This window comes from Trichosurus vulpecula, chromosome 8, assembly GCF_011100635.1.
Source record: "Trichosurus vulpecula isolate mTriVul1 chromosome 8, mTriVul1.pri, whole genome shotgun sequence".
NCBI lineage: Eukaryota > Metazoa > Chordata > Mammalia > Diprotodontia > Phalangeridae > Trichosurus > Trichosurus vulpecula.
This window is the reverse complement of record NC_050580.1, coordinates 74,549,115-74,566,556: the sequence shown is the minus strand read 5'-3', so window position 1 is coordinate 74,566,556 and position 17,442 is coordinate 74,549,115. Positions and strand designations below refer to the sequence as shown.

The window sequence follows — 17,442 nt, the reverse complement described above, 5'->3', positions numbered from 1 at the left end:
AACTTAGGTTTTTCTGTGTCATTTCATTTGGTGTAGGTATGTAACAAAAGTCTTAGAATGACAGGGAGTGTCTTCCGGTAATAATTTTGCCAAAGATATGATTTCTCCTATTAATGTTTTAAGAAATAATTAAAAATGTTTCCACATTTTGAAGATGAGTTGAACTTGACCGCCATTACATATACTAAAAGGGGTCTCTGGGGAGTTCTGTTAGGTTTCTGTTTTACCTATGGTTTTATTAAACAAATAGTAGATTTGCAGAACTGCTAAGATGCTTACCTTCTGAGATCTTGGCACTGCTAGCTAAGGACATGCCAGGGTGACTTTTTACTCAGCACATTTTTTTTCAAATCCACTTTACTTTATTATAGGGCCGCCTAATTAATATCTGGGATGTGATGTTCCCTTAATGGAAATGGCCATTTCATCATCCATATTTGATCTCTGGCTTTCAGCCATCTCGCTGCTTAGGAGAGTCTTAACCATGTGCCACAATCTATCTGCCTGATCAATTGCATTCCTTCAATGATGTATCTTGACTCAGTGGGCTAATGGCTGTGACTGTGCTGCTTGAATTTGTAGAAGAGTCTGAGAAATTGGAAATAAATTAAATTTGACATCATTGTGGAGCATCTGGTTGGCATCAGGCTTTTTAATGAATATGAAACAGGTCATGCAAACAGGCAAGTGCTTTCATCCAGACAATGTTATCCTTTTACAGAGACGTGAGGTGGATGTTCAGAGATACCAAGGATTTTTTTTTATGGTCTCTTGTGTGTGATTTTCTTTTATTTGCTATTATCTTATTTGCTCGGGTTTCTCCTTAGGATAACCGTGAGCATTAACAGTTGGAAAACACTGATTTAGAGAAAAGGGCTCAAACTTCACATCGTTTTTGTGTGATGAAGAGTAGGGGAGCAATAGGTGGATATATGTGTAGGTCCTTTCAAGTGATTGTACCCACAGAACTTTTCCTTCCTCCCATATTCCCTTCTGCAATATCTGCCTAGTTGCTCAAGTGCCATCAGGTCTTGAGTTGCACCCTGTTGGGTATTCTTTTGTTTCTACCTTGTTAGCATATAAATCAGGTACTCTGGATACCTTAAGGCTTTTTAAGTCAAGTAAAATGCTGATCACTTAATGGACTGGCTGCCTGCTGATAGAACAGACAGTCCCAGAAAGCACAAAATTCCACACTATTTCAGCAAAACTGCCAGAGAAACTACTTGAACACACTTACTGCTCCTGAATGTGACCAGTATTATTACTTTGGCACTCACTCTTTTTTATTACAATAATTAATAGCAGAAAGGTTCTTCTCTCTCTTCCTCTCCCCCTCGCTTTTCCTTCCTGCTTCTCCTTTCTCTCCCAACTCTGATTTTCTTCTTCCTGTACCTTCCTCCCTCCTTCCCCTCCCCTCTCTCTCTCTCTCTCTGACCCATACACATACCAAAAAATGATGATTTTAATAATAATCAAAGTGGCACTTTGTTCATTTGAAAATATCCTATTTCATTGTTCCATGAATGTTTGAATTATGTTTCTTTCATATCAGCTTATTTCTAAAATCTTGGCAATGTCAAATAGCATAAAATGATCTAAATCAAAACAAGGTAGGAGATCAGCCTCTCAGGTTTCTTGACCCAAATCCCTCATTTTTCTCACCATTTTTGGGCAGTGTTTTCTTATCTTATATTAAAACCTTGACTCAAAGACATGAGAGCTTTTATCATCATTATCAACATAAATTTTACTAGTAAAAGTTAATAATTTTCGCATAAGGCAAAACTTTTTTGTGTGGATTTTTTTCTGTATTTCTCAGTACATTTTTTTTTTCCTCTGTTTATTATGAACCCCATTTTCTGTCATAATAGAAAGTGAGAATACTTCTTCCTTCCTAACAGTTCCTGTGGGCTGCATGGAAAAAAACTCACCCATAGTATAATTCCTTATTTCTAGGTTTCTGATGATCTTTAAGGTGCCTCTTCAGAGGAAAAAGCTCGTCTTGTTAGCTGTGAAACTTCTTCCTTAATCATGTAAGCCTAGAAAAAGCTTCTAGCAAGGTCATTCAGGGCCCTTTCTTGTCTCAGCTCTTACCGCTCCCCCCCACCCCTCCCCGCACATTTTCACTTCATCAATAAATTTGAATTTTAAGCAACTTGAGAGTAGCTAGTATGTAATGGACAGTCTGCATAATTTGAAAAGTGCTTAAGTAGGGAGTCAAAGAATTTAATTTATTTAGCTCAGGAATATTTATGTGTTCGTATTTTTTTATTTCTCACATCACTAGGAAATAAATCTAATAATATTTTCTTCAGTAAGGAAAAAACAAAATTGGATCCTAAATGAGACACAGAAATGATAATTTGTAGTGTTTTGGACCGTGTTTTTAATTTTTAAGAATTTGGCAAGTATTAATTTTCACTGTTTGAAATTCTGACTAGAAAACATTTTCCTGAAGGTAGAATCTAAGGAATATAGAACAGCTAAGTGATTTGTTGAACACCAGACAGAAATGTGGAACAGTGCCCCAGGATTTTATCCCATTTGGTTCTTGATTCTTAATCTGGACAGTGGAATTATTTCTCAGAAACTCACAAAGGGAGACAAATATCTTCTGCAACTTTAACTTTTTGCTAATAAATTTAGAGAAATTGGAAGCATCAAGGAGTGCAAAGTGAGTTTTCTGTGTTAATTAAAAATGCTGTCAATTCAGTAAAAAAAAAATCATAAAATCTTACAACTTGTTTTCTTTAGCTCAGGGGGTAAGAACAGTTCCCTCCTAACCCTTTTTGCCTATTAAGTCTGTCTAATAAAGTTCTTTTCTTGGTCAGGAGTATGAGAACTTGTCAGAAATTCTTAAGCTCTTTATGTGACCTAAACAAAATGCAAGTTCACCTCTATGAGGCAGTGTGCTTTGCAGACTGAAAACTCTAGAGATATCAAGTCCAGATTCCACTTTGCTAGACTCCCAAGATGACCTTGATTATCACAGCAGTCATCCTATTACTTAACCGCCATTAACCTATGTATTGAAAGGCATGTCAAGGAGTTCTAATCAAACAAGTATTGAGTTAACCTGAACCTAAGAAAAACAAAATGTTTGGTCTTTTATCTTGGTTCCAGTGGGTAACATGTCAGAATTATCTTTTTAGTCCTTTCTCTTTTATTTGTCCCTTTGTTGTTGGATACAATGTTTTCCTACATCTTTCAAAAATGTCTTTGCCATAAATGTTTCCTTTTACTGCACCTTGACCCTCTAGATGAGAAGGGACCTTGTTCAGGTTTTCAGGGTGCTGTGAACACTAATTTAATAAAAGTATCCTAGGCACCCAGGAGATTTCACTCTCTTTCCACATGGTGTGTGGAAAGCCAGTTGGGCTCAAATATCTTCAGACTTCCTCTGTGACTTTTACTGTTGCCTTTATTTCTTATCTTCTGTTTAAAATAGATAGATAGATAGCATAGGAAAATATTTTGTCAAAATGACTCTTGTTTAGAGTTTTCAGCTTTTCACTGGTGCAGGCTATAGTGCATTCTAATTTTATCTTGAAAAGTCTAGTGATTTTTGAGTTATCCATAGGAGCTAGAACAAACAGCACAATTTTTTTAGTTAAATAGCAATACATCTGTGCCTCTAACCCTATTCCAAGTTAATTATTTTTCAGTATATTATTGTAGGAGGGTCTGGTGATAGTTCTAATTAAATGAATGTTAATTTGTACTATTTCGTGTTATTCCTTCCCTGTCCTCTCTCATGTGATGAATTCTTGGCGTTTCAAAAGCTTCTTAAAGTACTTTGCCTATTGATAGACAGCTCCCAGAGTTAATAATTAGCTTTTTTTGTTTTAGCAAAAAAATGTATTTGTATAAAATTTATTTTTCAAATCTTCAGGTTCTACAATTAAAGTAGGAGAAATGTACTTATAAAAGAATGTCTTGCTTGCTGTTCCTTATCAACAGGAAGGAGTTTCAAGATAGTGAATTTTCATCTTTGTTGAATAAGCAATGTAAACCATTGTGCCCTTTATTTATATAGGTAATATGAGCAGAAGTGTTTTGGTGTGTTTGTTTCTTTTCTTTATATTTATTTGTCTTTAAGGGTAAAGAAGACTGTGTATAAAGATCTGGTTTTCTTTTAAAATTTGCTTTTGCCTGTGAAAAATATCCAGGAAGAAGGAATAAGTTTATTAACCAAACTCCCTTAAGAAATAGGAAGAGCAAACCCAAAGAACTCTCGCATTTTCGTTGCCGTGGAGTATCCTCCCGTAATCTCCTTTACAAATGGGCTCTGTGGCTTAGCGCCCCCTTCCCCCGAGCCAGGTCACCCGTGATCGTCCACCGCAGCCCACTGCCTGACAGGGGCTGCTCGGGAGCCGCCACTAAGGTTTACATCATCATAAGAAGAACAAGCAACATGGCAGCAATCCCGTCCAGCGGTTCACTTGTAGCAACCCATGACTACTACCGAAGGTGTCTGGGTTCCACTTCCAGCAACAGCTCCTGTGGAAGTGCTGAGTACTCTGGGGAAGTGATCACCCACCATCCTGGTCTTCCCAAATCAGACCCAGGCCACTGGTGGGCAAGCTTCTTCTTCGGGAAGTCGAGTCATCCATTCATGACAACTGTATTGGAATCCCCAGAGCACTCAGGAACTTTCCAGGTTGCTCATGGCACGATCACCTGTGACCTGGCTCAGGAGGCCATGAGGAAGCGGCATGTCAGCGAGCCCAGCAAGACCAACACTGGGCCTTCTGCATGAGCAGCAGCACCCTCCTTGCTGCTCCCTTGCTTCTGAAGTGTGCTAGGCATCAGAGCCCATTTCCCCCTCCTCTCCCCCCCTTCCCTCTCCCACCTATTCCCTTAGAATAGATAGGTTGCTTAAGTGTAGAAGTAGTTGTGTTGTGTGTGTGGTTTTTTTTTAAAAAAGGAAAACACCAAAAAACGAGTAAAAGAAGCCACACTGTTATTATTTGTTTTTTTTTACTATCTGAATCACCTATGTGCTTTTCAGCAACCTCAGTAATTTGTTCACTTTGTACTCAACAGAAACTAATAAACTTTGAGCAGCCTTTTAAAAAAAAAAAAGAAATAGGAAGAGCAGGTATTAGAAAATCATATGTAAGTATAATAACAAATTAATTATTTCAGGTACTGAACAGTACAGTGAATACATAGGCTATGCAGAAACATATCGTTGGGCCCGAAGCCATGATGATAAGAGTGAAATGTAAGTCTTGCTATACATTTCTTAATTTATGTGTGGTGGTTTCATAGTTGACAGAGAATGAAGGAAATAAATATGAAACTTTTCCCATGGCATTCTTAGCCTCATAGGCTTCTTTATTTGCATATCTATGTATTTTAATCTTTCATATTTCAACCTAGATGTAAAGACAGAATGTCTCATCTTCCAGTGAAGGGGAGGAAAAGCAGGGAAGATAATAAATTAAACAAAGACTTTTAACAAGAAAGAACCTATCCTTATTATTAATACAGGAGGAATATAAACATCTAAGTATAGTTAACTACTTGTCAATCTCAGATTCCTAAAAATGGTGAAGAGATGTTCTTAACAATCAAAGTGCTTTGCCAGCTTGTTAATCATCAGAACTCTCCTATGAAACTGGCTACTTCTCAGTTATTTCATATTTCCTTGTGGAGAATACTGAGAAGTATTTGCCCCAAAATCACATACTATTTGATGACCAAGACCTAGTGGACTTGTTTTTATCCCATTCTCTCTCAAAATCAGTGTTGGATACTTTATGCCATTTTACTGGAGTTAGATTTTTATGTAGTATTGACAGAACTGCCAGCATCTTTTTGTGTGTATGTGAAAGAGGAATCAGTGTGGTAGCATTGATAGTTAAGTCAAATATAGCCCATCTGGGCCATGGTCTCATTTGTAATATAGTGTCTTGGGTTGGTTCTACTGTATATACGACTGCACCAACTGTTTTATTAGATGTAGTTTTGTAAAATTATATTATTATTTAGATTTACATTCTTTTAAATATTAAATGTTATTTGTGATGTAATTACAAACCAGGCAACTTTACATCCAGTATGAGAAGTAAACCCATAGGATTCAGAACTAGAGGAGACATTAGAGACTGTCTAATTTGACACAGCATTTTGACACACCCCTTCATTTGACGCAGCACAGAACTGAGGTCCAGAGAGGTTAAGTGATTTGCCTGTGGCTAAATAGATTTTAAATATATGCAATATATAAAATATGTTTAATATACCAAATATTCTATACAGCAAATAATGTGAATATAGGTTTTTAAGAAGATTCTAAAAATAATTTCTTAACTAGTTCCTTCTGGTCTTGACATACAGAATATTACTATCTGTGTTGCTATCATTATCATTTTTGTTGTCAATATGGCAAATAAGCACATGGGGTAAAGTATTATACTGAATTATTTATATGGTTTTGCATAACACTTGTATTCTTAGAATAATTTTCTTTACAATAGGTAGTAATGTTACAAACCCAGTGCTGTAAGGCTACTACTAAGAACCCAAGAATTAACTTAGCATAGGAGAAAGGAGTACTTGTTAGTAGTGGCCAGGTCCTTCCTGGCCAATGATTGTGCATATCTGTTACCAATATTTTGTTTTAGTTTTTTTGAAGCAGGGAGTAGTTGTGAGGGAGAGAAAAATCATTTCTTGTAAATTGGAAGAAAAATACTGTCTATCTCCTGTGCACCCTAACTCAGGTGTTGTCTCTGCTTCTTTTCCTCCTCACCCCAGGGATGACTGGCAGAGGCGCTGCACAGAGATTGTTGCTATTGATGCGCTTCACTTCAGACGCTACCTCGATCAGTTTGTGCCTGAGAAAATCAAGCGGGAGCTAAACAAGGCCAGTAACCTTATTTCTTAAATCACCCAGGAGGCGCCATCTACTTACTGCTATTTTATTAATGCTGGAGTTAATGCTTTCCGGGAATTCTTGCAGTGTCAACAAGTCTGCCAACAGGCCTCCTGATTTAATGGTGGTGTCAGCTTGTACAGAATGTACTTTCCTTTTTGTAATTGTGTGATTAAAATAGGAGCTTGCCAGATAGGGTATTGCTTGATATTATGTCCATGTCTGTGTGTATATTTGTAGAAAATCAAGCAGTTTTTAATTCACATAGAAATAAACTAATCTGCCCTTAAACAATTATTTCAAACCTTCCTAGTTGACATTTTCTCTAAAATGTGTGCTGTCAGTATTTTTGAAAGGAAAAATAAAGCCAATATTATTGTATGACAGATTAGATAGCTTACTTAATGTTTCTTCTATAACTTGGCATTTTAGCAAACATATGATATTTTGGTACAACTTATTCTGCTCCCTGTAATGTTTTACTGCATTTTGTTGGTTGGCAAAAGCGTAAAATGTGTTAGAAACTTTTATACTTTTCATTCTAAAGTAAGATACCAAGTACAACCCCCCTGGTTCTAGATATTACCAAGCCCCTGTTCTATTTTTCTCTGTATTGTACTGGCTTCTCAGAAGATAAGTGTGTTTGGTCTCCAAAAATTGATCTGATTTTTCAAGCTCTTTTTTTTCTCCTTAGTAAGTGAATATAGTTATACAAAATGATTAAGATACCAAGCCATGAGGCTTTATTTAGCTTGGCTACTGATATGTTTAGTCTCTCCAGGCTGACTTTTGTGACTGTGACCAGGCTGGGTCTGTTTCACTGCAATTATGTCACAAGTTCATCTTGGTGGATATGTTCAAGAGAAGACATATCATCATCATCATCATCATCTCATTTCTGGCTTTTACCACAAGAACATTTTATCTGAGGTTGTACTTAGTCGACACTGTCTCCAATAACATTAGCTGCCAAATTGATTTTTAAAAAATTCAGGAAAGCTCTTAATCCATTTACGGTATTGAAGGGATTTGGGGATATAGCTAGATTATGCACATTGGTCTGTATCTTAGTCCTGAGAATATACTATATATGAGAACCCTTTTTTGTTGCTACAAAGCTTCCACACCTACTTAAAGTATGTTGCTTTCTTTTTAATGTTTAGACTTTCAGAAGGACTTCCCAGAACATCCTTCTGTCCAAAAAATATTTAAAATGAATGTGCATTCTTGTCTTCAAAATTAAAAGGCTAATGTGATGTGTTACAGATGGCCTTCACTCCTACAAAAATTCCACATTAAAAATAGTACAACACAAATTAAATTCTGCAATTTCATATAGTATCATCTAGTTCTAGGTCCTCTCCCTTTGAAACCTGAGCCTGGAAGACAGGCTGTCAGTCTTAACATGTAAGAAATTCTCGAGAGGTGGACGTGTGAATCTTCTCCTTGCTTTTATTGTCCAAATAGTTCTGTTCCTGAGCAGTATAAAGTATCTGCAAACCAGTATGACCTTTCATTATCGAAAAAGTTATCAGTGGATCTTTTTTTATCTTATGGGTTTTTTTTTTCGTATTTTATTTATTTTAAAATAAGACAAAAATGAGAAGAATCCTATTCTTTGATTTTTGTGTGTCTAGAATTTGAGTGCATATGAGAATGCAGTGATCAGCCAGAAATATCAATGGATTCATGAATTCAGTTTACATCAGCATGATAACTATGGTCCATAAATGTAATTCTAATTATATGGCAGGAAAAATACTTTTTGGTATAAGATAGCCTTTGTCTCAAGCAGCTTCTAAGTAACAATTTGAAGGCAGTTCAGAATTAGAGATAAGGGACACATTTTAAATTATAGCCAAGCACTGTTTATTATACACCCATGTGTGAAAGGCACATAATCCTTAAGATTGTAGTATTTTGTGGAATAGGTGGGATTGAAGGGAAAGTGTTTCGAAGGGAAAATAAATATGAAATTGGTGTAATTATAGTTGCCATCTTTAAAGCATTCCTGAAACTTCTTTGAGTATGGGGATAAGATGTATTTATCTATAATATATATTTATCATATGGCTTATGAATTCTGGACTTAAGTGATACAATTGCTTAAGAAAATTCAGTATATTCTTGGCCTATTGGTTACATTTTCATATACTTCAGTAAATCTGTGCTCTCACTGATAAAAGTGCTCCTTCTACTGCCGCATATTCCAAGCTTCTCCTCCTCTTATGAACCGTTCTTGTCCGTGTCTTCCCAGAAATCTCCGTAGAGGATCTATTTAACATGCTGGAATCCTCCTGTTGATCTTTTAACATTTCGTGGGTACCCATGAAGCACGCAAGCTGTCCCTCTTCTCCTTCATTCTCATTACCTTTCTAGCCTAAGTCCTTTTCCAATCATATATTTCTTTGTTCATGTCTTTGACACACAAATCATCATTGATAATAAGTTGCAGACTACATACTCTCATTTCCATTTCCATTTGGAATCTCATTCTTTGATTAGCAACCAGACAGCATCACCGGGAGAGTGTTGATGTTAAAAAGACATTTTTGTGTGTGTCAGGGAGCAGTTTGGAATCTTTAAAAGAGTTATACATTTTTTTTTAATATGAGGAATTGTGTTCTCATGAGGAAAAGAAATAGCATTTTTAAAGGTCATTTTTTTTTTGTACAAGTGCTATAGATCTGTCAACATTAATTTAGCCTAAAATTTTTTAGTACAAGAATGCTCTTCTCATTTTATCACTGATGGTAAAGAAAGAAGTAATGAACTTATTTATTAAATTTCATTGACAGGTTAACTAGAAAACTAAACCATATACCTTGGTGCCTTTTAGATCAGCCTAAAGTATTCTGTCATCTATAAAAGCTGCATTTCTTTAAAATTAAGATAGGTGGATGAATTTTCTTTTGCTCACTGATAGTATAGGCTTCCAGGAGGTTTATGTGATCCAGCTGAGCACATATGAAGACAGTTCTGAATTAAATAGATTTCACATGTCATTAAATTATGTAAATGTAAAGGAAAAATCTGTACTCAATCATTTCAGAGATGGCTTTTGTGCAATTTTAGTTCCTTTAAACCAGAAGAAAATTAATTTAGTATGAATGGGAGAACTGCATTTAAGATAGAGCAGTTTTCTAAAAAAGGAAGTAATATCTCTTTTTGTCAAGCTAAAATCAATTAAACAATATTTAATACTACCATTGATAAGTTGTATAGAAATCTGAAGCAGTATTGTGATTGGGAAGATGTATGAATACATCATGTAAAACTGTAAACAACCATCCCTGTGAAGAGGGAACCCGTGAATGAACCAGTTGTTGGGCTTACTGAATGTTCACTGTCAGGTCTTGTAGAGGGGACCATCCACTAGATCCCTGAAGAGAATCTCCATCCTTTCCTGTTGTTTGTAGAGCTGGTGGATTTAGCCAGTATGCAACATAGAAAGGAATTAGATATTCAGCCAATGTATGGAACACAAACAGTTCAATACTGGCTGCTGGTTCTTCTAAAGAGCCTAGGATTTAGTCCCTGATGGTGTTTCCTTGATGTTTTTGTCTTTTAGGTTTTCAGGAGTATTAGTCCAAGATACTGTTTTTAGGAATTTTTTTATTCCCCAAATAGTTTAAAAAAAAAAAAACTTTGGAATTTTTGTTTGCAGGCTGGTATAGTACAGAGAGCTGGTTTTGACCACATGACTCTTGTCCAATCCCTTAACCTCTCAAGAGTCTAGGCCAGAGGTATCGAATATGTGGCCCACAAGCTACCTGCAACCTATCACACTCTCGAGTGTAGCCAGATGAAAATGAAATCGTGAAATACTTAAAAAAATAAAAAAAAATGCAGTGAAGCATAGGTAATAGTAACATGTGGTTTTCTAAGTAATTGTGCTGCCACAGGGATCTTATACGTTTTAGTGGTCCCTCTTTCTGTTTGCGTTTGGCACAACTGCTTAAGGAAATTCTGTGACACTAAATTGCAGAAAAGATACTAAATGGCCTTGGCAGAGGGAGTTTCCTCATCTAGGAGTCCTGTGCCAAGAAATCAAAAGGTGTTAAAATCTGGAGAAACCAAGTGTTAATCAGTACTAATGCATATAGTAATTAGGTAGTCAATATTATTTGTTAATTTAAATTCAACAAGGAAATTGTATTAGGTAACACTAAAAAGGAAGTCTTAAATTTTGAAAATTAAAATAGTACTACTGCTAATTTTAATATGGCATTAATGTAATTGTTACCAGAAATTTCGTGGATTTTCCTTATGGGACTTTTTCAGCTAAAGGTACCTGCATAAGCCTGCTGAATTGTATGAAGAGGCTGAAAGTTTTGCTGAACTATGGACTTTGGGCGCTACATCTGACCTAAAATATATTCTTCCACACATATCTTGTATGGAGCATAATCTCGGAGCCTGTATAGTTTGATGCCTCAGTTTCTTTTTCTTTTTTATACCTTACTTTCTGTATTCCATGCCCACTTCCTTTTCTTCTTTGCTTCTCTAACTCCTCATTTCTTCTTTCTACCTTCATTGGCTTTACATCTTGCTTCCCTTTACCCCTTCCTACCTTTGTTTTTTTGCTTCTCTTAGGGCTCCTGGCTGCCTTCTTAGTCAGTCCCAGGTATGAAGTGCTCTGACTGTTGATACCTAAAGTTCCTGACACTGCTCCCTCACCCAAACCTCCCACTGGTACCCTAAGCTCCAAAATAATGTCTTACCTGTAGCTTTTCTCTTGCTATCAAAATTCACTTCTCTAGTGTATCTCAAGTAGATGTTAAAGATAGCTAAAAAGACATTTACTACTCTGGAAAAGAAAGATTGGGTTAGTTTTTATTGTAACCATCTTTAGGCATTGGCTTGTTAGCCCAAATAAATTTTGGCATCTTAATGGAACTACTTGCCTTAAATCTAGCACTCAGTTTATCCCCTCTGTGTGGATAGGGGAGAAAGGAAAGCATATGGCCCTGGCCCTAGAAGGACTTAGCCACTAGCTTCCTCCTCTGCTATAGGAAGAAGTTAGTTGCTACTCTGTTTTTTGTTTCTTTTCTGGAGCCTCAACCCTTGGCTATACTGTTTAATCTTCATTTTTCACTGAAGAAAGATGATTACTGTTACAAAGATACTGATCTTCCCTAAGCTTAGTGTGATTGGGGAGCTCCATGTCCATCTTGGCCTGATTTGGGTTATCTGAGTTAGAAGTAGATAGAAGCTTCAGCCAGTGGTACCAAAGAACATTTGGGCCATCTGTGCTGGAGAAAAGAAACAAGGGGCGCCCTGATCTATGAGTCTAGAGCTCTTCCTCTCCTTAAGATAGGTTTTGTTTGGCTGTATAAAGGTATTGGTATGAATAGTCAGTTTACATGAACTGCTTGCCACTTATGTCTGATTACCATGATATACAATAAGGATTCCATATATAGTTGAATCATGTCTGATTCACTTTTGTAACTTTTACTTGGTTATAATTCTAAATTCTGTTCCTGTATGCTTAGTCTTTGTAGATTGTTGTTCATATGGCATGCCTTTTCTGTTACAGCTTAAATTATTTTCAGGAATATTTGGTGTTGTGACTTTAGCATATATTTAATTGTGCCTAAATGATCAAAGTTTTCTACATTCTCCATTTTTGTGCTTGGTTTCACACAATTGTTTTTGAACACAGGTCAAGTAAGATATCCAGACTCTTTAGAGAAACCATTAAAGGCAGTGAAAACCTAAACATTCTTAAAAATACTCTTCAAATATGTATTAAAAGGAAATTGAAAAGAGTGAAGGCTTCCTCCTTTAGTTATCTGAACAGAGTTATAGAAAACTGAGTGTCATATGTAGCTGTGACCTGAAAGAATACCACTTATCACTCTGTGGGAAAAGTTTGGTATTCATCCTCATGGCATAATGGCAGGCGCTGCTATTTCTCAGCAACCTGCTTAAAACATTGAGCTTTCCAATATTTGTGACCTGAGAGATTTTCTGAAGCCCCATACATCTGATAGAGCAGGTAATTTGTGGACTCTTGTGTAAGCTCTGTACTGCAAGCATTGAATAATGGTGTCGTACCAAATTATAATTAATATCTGTCAGAATTTACAGCCCAGAAGGGGGTGGAAGGAACAGGTTTATTAATCCACTCCAGACAATGTGTTAAATAAATTTTTATACCTTTGCAAAAACTTCACCGAGTGATTTACTACTTTTCTATATGTGGATTTTGTAGAAGCATCTTTCTTTATCCTTGATTTTTCTCTGGGAACATTTGTCACAGATCATTTTCCTTCCTTCATTTACTGTTGTACAGAAACCTATATTTTAGGCTTTATTTGGCACGGGAGAGAACCCTGAGCAGATTTGCTTGACTATAACATTAAGCCTTTTAATATTGTCTGATGGTCTTAGAAAGTACTTATGCCAGGAGGCAGAAAGTCCAACTATCCTGTGAATAAAGATGTGGAAATTGGAAATTCTGAGGCCCAACAGTTAACTCTGCTGTACTCTGCTTATATGTAAAATATAGTCAATGTTTAATAAGTATTTATGGGGTATATTATATTTTCCTACTGTTAGTACATTGACATAACATCAGAAGCTACCTTAGAGGTAATTCTAGTTCAGGAATGCTGTCCATATTAATATACCCCATGGGTGATTATCAGCCCTCACTCTGGGAACACTGCCAGATTCAGGGAGTCCCAGGGACGGGGATTTGAATCCAGGATGCAACAGGCATTAAACTTTACTGAACCTCAGTTTTTCACCTATAAAATGGGAATAATAAAAATTATACTATCTAACTCACAAGGATGTTGTGAGGAAAGCTCTGTAAAACTAAAAGCACTATGTAAGTGGAAGTTATATTGTTGTTAATCAGAATTCTTAAGAAACCACTCAAATTATAATTTTCCCCCAATTACATGTCAAGACAATTTTTAGCATTCATTTTTACAAGATTTTAAGTTCCAAATTTTTCTCCCTCTCTCCCCTCCCCTCTTCCTAAAATGGTAGGCAGTTCGATATAGTTTATACATGTGCTGTCATGTAAAACATATTTCCATATTAGTCACAATTGTGAAAGGAGAAACATATCAAAAGGAAAAAAAAAACATGAAAAAGACTAAAGTTAAGTGAAAAAAGTATGCTTCAATCTTCATTCAGAGTCCATCAGTTCTTTATCCAGATGTAGATAGCATTTTTCTTCATGAGTCCTTTGTACTTGTCTTGGATTATTATGTTGCTGAGAATATTGCTTTCCTGGTTCTGCTCATTTCACTTTGCATCAGTTTGTACAGTCTTTCCAGGTTTTTGGAAATCTACCTGTTTATTATTTCTTATTGCGCAATAGTATTCTATTACATTCATATTCCACAGCTCGTTGAGCCATTCCCCAGTTGATGGGGATCTCCTCAGTTTTCAGTATTTTGCCATCATGAGAAGGGTTTCTATACATATTTTTTGCACATGTAGGTCCTTTCCCCTTTTCTTTGGGATGCAGACTCAGTCTGATATTTGCTGAATGAAAGGGTATAGGCACAGTTTTATAGCCCTTTGGGCATAGTTCCAAATTGCTCTCTAGAATGGTTGGATCAGTTCAGAACTCAATCAATAGTACATGAGTGTCCCGATTTTCCCACATCCTCTCCAGCATTTATCATTTTCCATTTTTGTCATATTAGCCAATCTGATAGGTGTAGCTGAGGTGATACCTCAGAGTTGTAGCTGGTAGGATTTACAATTCATTTCCACTCTTTTTTATTTCTTTCAGCATGAGGAATCTGGGTGTATAATGGTTCAAGCATTTGCTTTGCTTCTCATGAAGGCAAGTCAAAGGCAGAAGCTAAAGTACAACTAATAACTTCTCACTTTTAAGCTTGTATTTTTATTCTTGATATATTTCAGTGAATTTCTGCTTTGAACTACATTTTCAGCTTTCCTCAGATAATGAATAGGTTAAAAAAAGCAAACGACAAGCATGACTTTTAGTACTACAAAAGCATCGTATCAGAAATGTATCCATTCACATATCGATATATTTCTTGTTTTTCTATAGGCTTACTGTGGTTTCTTCCGACCTGGAGTTTCTTCTGAGAATCTTTCAGCAGTGGCCACAGGAAACTGGGGATGTGGTGCCTTTGGGGGTGATTCTAGATTAAAAGGTGAGTGAAGAGAATAGAATAATAGGTTTGTGTATATGTTGATTGAGCCAGAAGTTAATTCATCCCCACAATATTTCCTTTTTATTATGAATTTAGACATTATCAATGAATAAAAAGAACAAAAAAAGATTTGTTGTGTAACTGTGAACTTGTGCTCTAATGGCTTGTTTCTTTAATAGTCTGTGTTAACTTTTAACACTTTAATAACAAAATTTCCCTTTTACCTCTTGTTGTGAATTTCTTTTTATTTTTCTTCTGAGTATTTTTAAATGCTTTAATGATGCTCTTTTCCCCCCTTTTTTGTATTTACATCATTACCAATTAATTCATCCCCTCAAAAAAACCACCCCAAAACAAATCTAGAAGCCTTATCTTGTGACAAATAGGTATAGTCAAGCAAAGCAAGTCAATACATTTACAATGCATGAAAGTGTGTGTTTCATTCTGTACTTCTGTTTTGTCATCTTGTGGCCCAGACGAGTGTGAGGTATACTTACACTCAGTCTTTTTATTTTAAAGTCATGATTGGTCACTACTTTGATTAGAATTCTGAAGTCTTTCAAAATCATACAGTATCTCTTCTTTTAAAGGAAATTGGATTATTCAAGGAGGTCATGATACAAATGAGACAACTGAGTAAGAAAAAGAGACTTGCTAAAGATAGTACAGGAAGTCAGACATTGAGTTTTTGGTATTTGTACTCCTCCACTGGCCTTCATTAAGGCAGAGAAACCACAATATTAAAACTTTCCAAATGACTGGAAAAAGTAAGCTGTTTAGTAGGAGCGTTGCATATATACTTGTATATATCGAGCTCTGTACTTTAGCATAATCTTTTAAAAATATATAAATGGGGACATAGTCCTTTGTGTAAAAGCATATCTATTTATTACATACTCCCTGGTGTATCCATTTTTTTGTTATACTGATAAAAATCTCATTAGCCCTATTAGTCAGTCATCCATCCACCAACCAGAATGGCTGAGTCCCTGGCTGTCACTTGCTCCACCCCCTTCAGCCACACAATCCATCACCATTCACAGTGTTCTAGGTTAAAAGAACCAGAATTCTGAGATTCTTTTATATGATCTGAACCTTTTAATCCTTCCATATCTTTGTATGCTTCAACCCTCCTAATAATAGCAGCTGACATTTTCATAGCAATTTAGAATTGGCAGAGGGCTACATATAATAGCTTATCAATGTGTATTAATATATTATACATATTATCTCATTTGAATATCACTACAGGCTTATGAGGTAGGTGCTAAATGAGGAAACTGAGGCTGAGAAAGGTTAAGTAACACAGTATCATGGTCAAGACTTCCTGACTCCATACCCAGTGCTTTCTCCTTCACTACTCCGCCTTCTAACACTGTTCTTTGTCCTTTCCTTGACCTCCAGCCATTCTGGTTCTCCTTACTTTCTTGCTTCATCATCTAAGATACCCAAGGTAGTTCTGACCCCAAGATGCAGGAAAACTGTCTTGTCTAACCTTTGAATACGTTTGATGCTCATGGCCATGTTAAAAATAAGCCAACCTTTTCTCAGTGGTCTCCTCACAATGCTGGTACAGGCTGCTGTTGCTTAGAAAATTCAGCCATTGCCTTGGCACACTAAACTTTCTTTTTTTCCAGGCTAAACATTTCCATTTGCCTTTGCTCACTCTTCTGAGGATGCGAGAGGTATCTGTGCTTCTGAATGGCATCTTATGGAGGCAACATTACATTTGTTCTGGATCCCTCAGACTGCAGAACTAGGAGCACGTGTGGGAGTTGCATATTTAGACTTGATGTCAGGAGCAACTTCCTGACAATCTGAGTAGATTGGGCTGCCTCGAAAGGCAAGGGCTTTCCCATAACCAGAGGTTTTCTGTCCAAAGCTGGGTGACATTTTACCAGGTCTAATGTAGAAAGAACTTTTGTTCAAGCTTGGGATGGGCCAGCTAGCTTCTGAGGCCAGGCCCCTTCTGAGTGTTAGGTTTTGAGGTTCTGTGACAAAGTGTTTGATTACATAGAGACCAGAGGGAGAGAGGACTCGTGATAACTCAGGTTCTTTTTTAAGTTATCTTTCATAGGATGTGCATTGTCTACCAGGAAGTGGGGAATTAGTGTCACTCATTATTTAGTCATTTGTTATGTTGACTGTAATGAGATTTACCTATATCTCTTTTGGCTACAAACTGGTTGAATGATGTGTATACCCAGTAATCATTTTGGTCCTTAACTCGATCTGTCATCTCCAAATGCTGTGATCCTTGCACATACAATTGTATTTTGTATTAACTGATAATTTTTAAAGTTTTGCAATATTTTAAAAACACATAGTAATTTTGCTTACCTTTTGGAAGTAAAAAATGTAATTCCTGATTTTCAGTCTGATTCATTCTTTATCTTCTGAGTTTGT

The 17,442-nt window shown here is 36.3% G+C and overlaps 2 protein-coding genes across 2 annotated transcripts in view; both read left to right on the top strand.

Moving 5' to 3' along the window:
- Nucleotides 1-17,442, top strand: part of PARG (poly(ADP-ribose) glycohydrolase) — a 118,312-nt gene that overhangs the window by 87,767 nt on the left and 13,103 nt on the right. Inside the window, exons 14-16 of the mRNA XM_036734737.1 lie at nucleotides 5,152-5,230; nucleotides 6,766-6,874; nucleotides 14,931-15,036. Coding sequence (XP_036590632.1) covers nucleotides 5,152-5,230; nucleotides 6,766-6,874; nucleotides 14,931-15,036 — 294 coding nt within the window. The remainder of the gene's footprint in view (nucleotides 1-5,151; nucleotides 5,231-6,765; nucleotides 6,875-14,930; nucleotides 15,037-17,442) is intronic.
- Nucleotides 4,321-4,813, top strand: LOC118828250 (pancreatic progenitor cell differentiation and proliferation factor-like). The gene has a single exon (XM_036734738.1). The coding sequence runs from the start codon at nucleotides 4,418-4,420 to the stop codon at nucleotides 4,760-4,762; it is 345 nt and encodes a 114-aa protein (XP_036590633.1). The 5' UTR covers nucleotides 4,321-4,417; the 3' UTR covers nucleotides 4,763-4,813.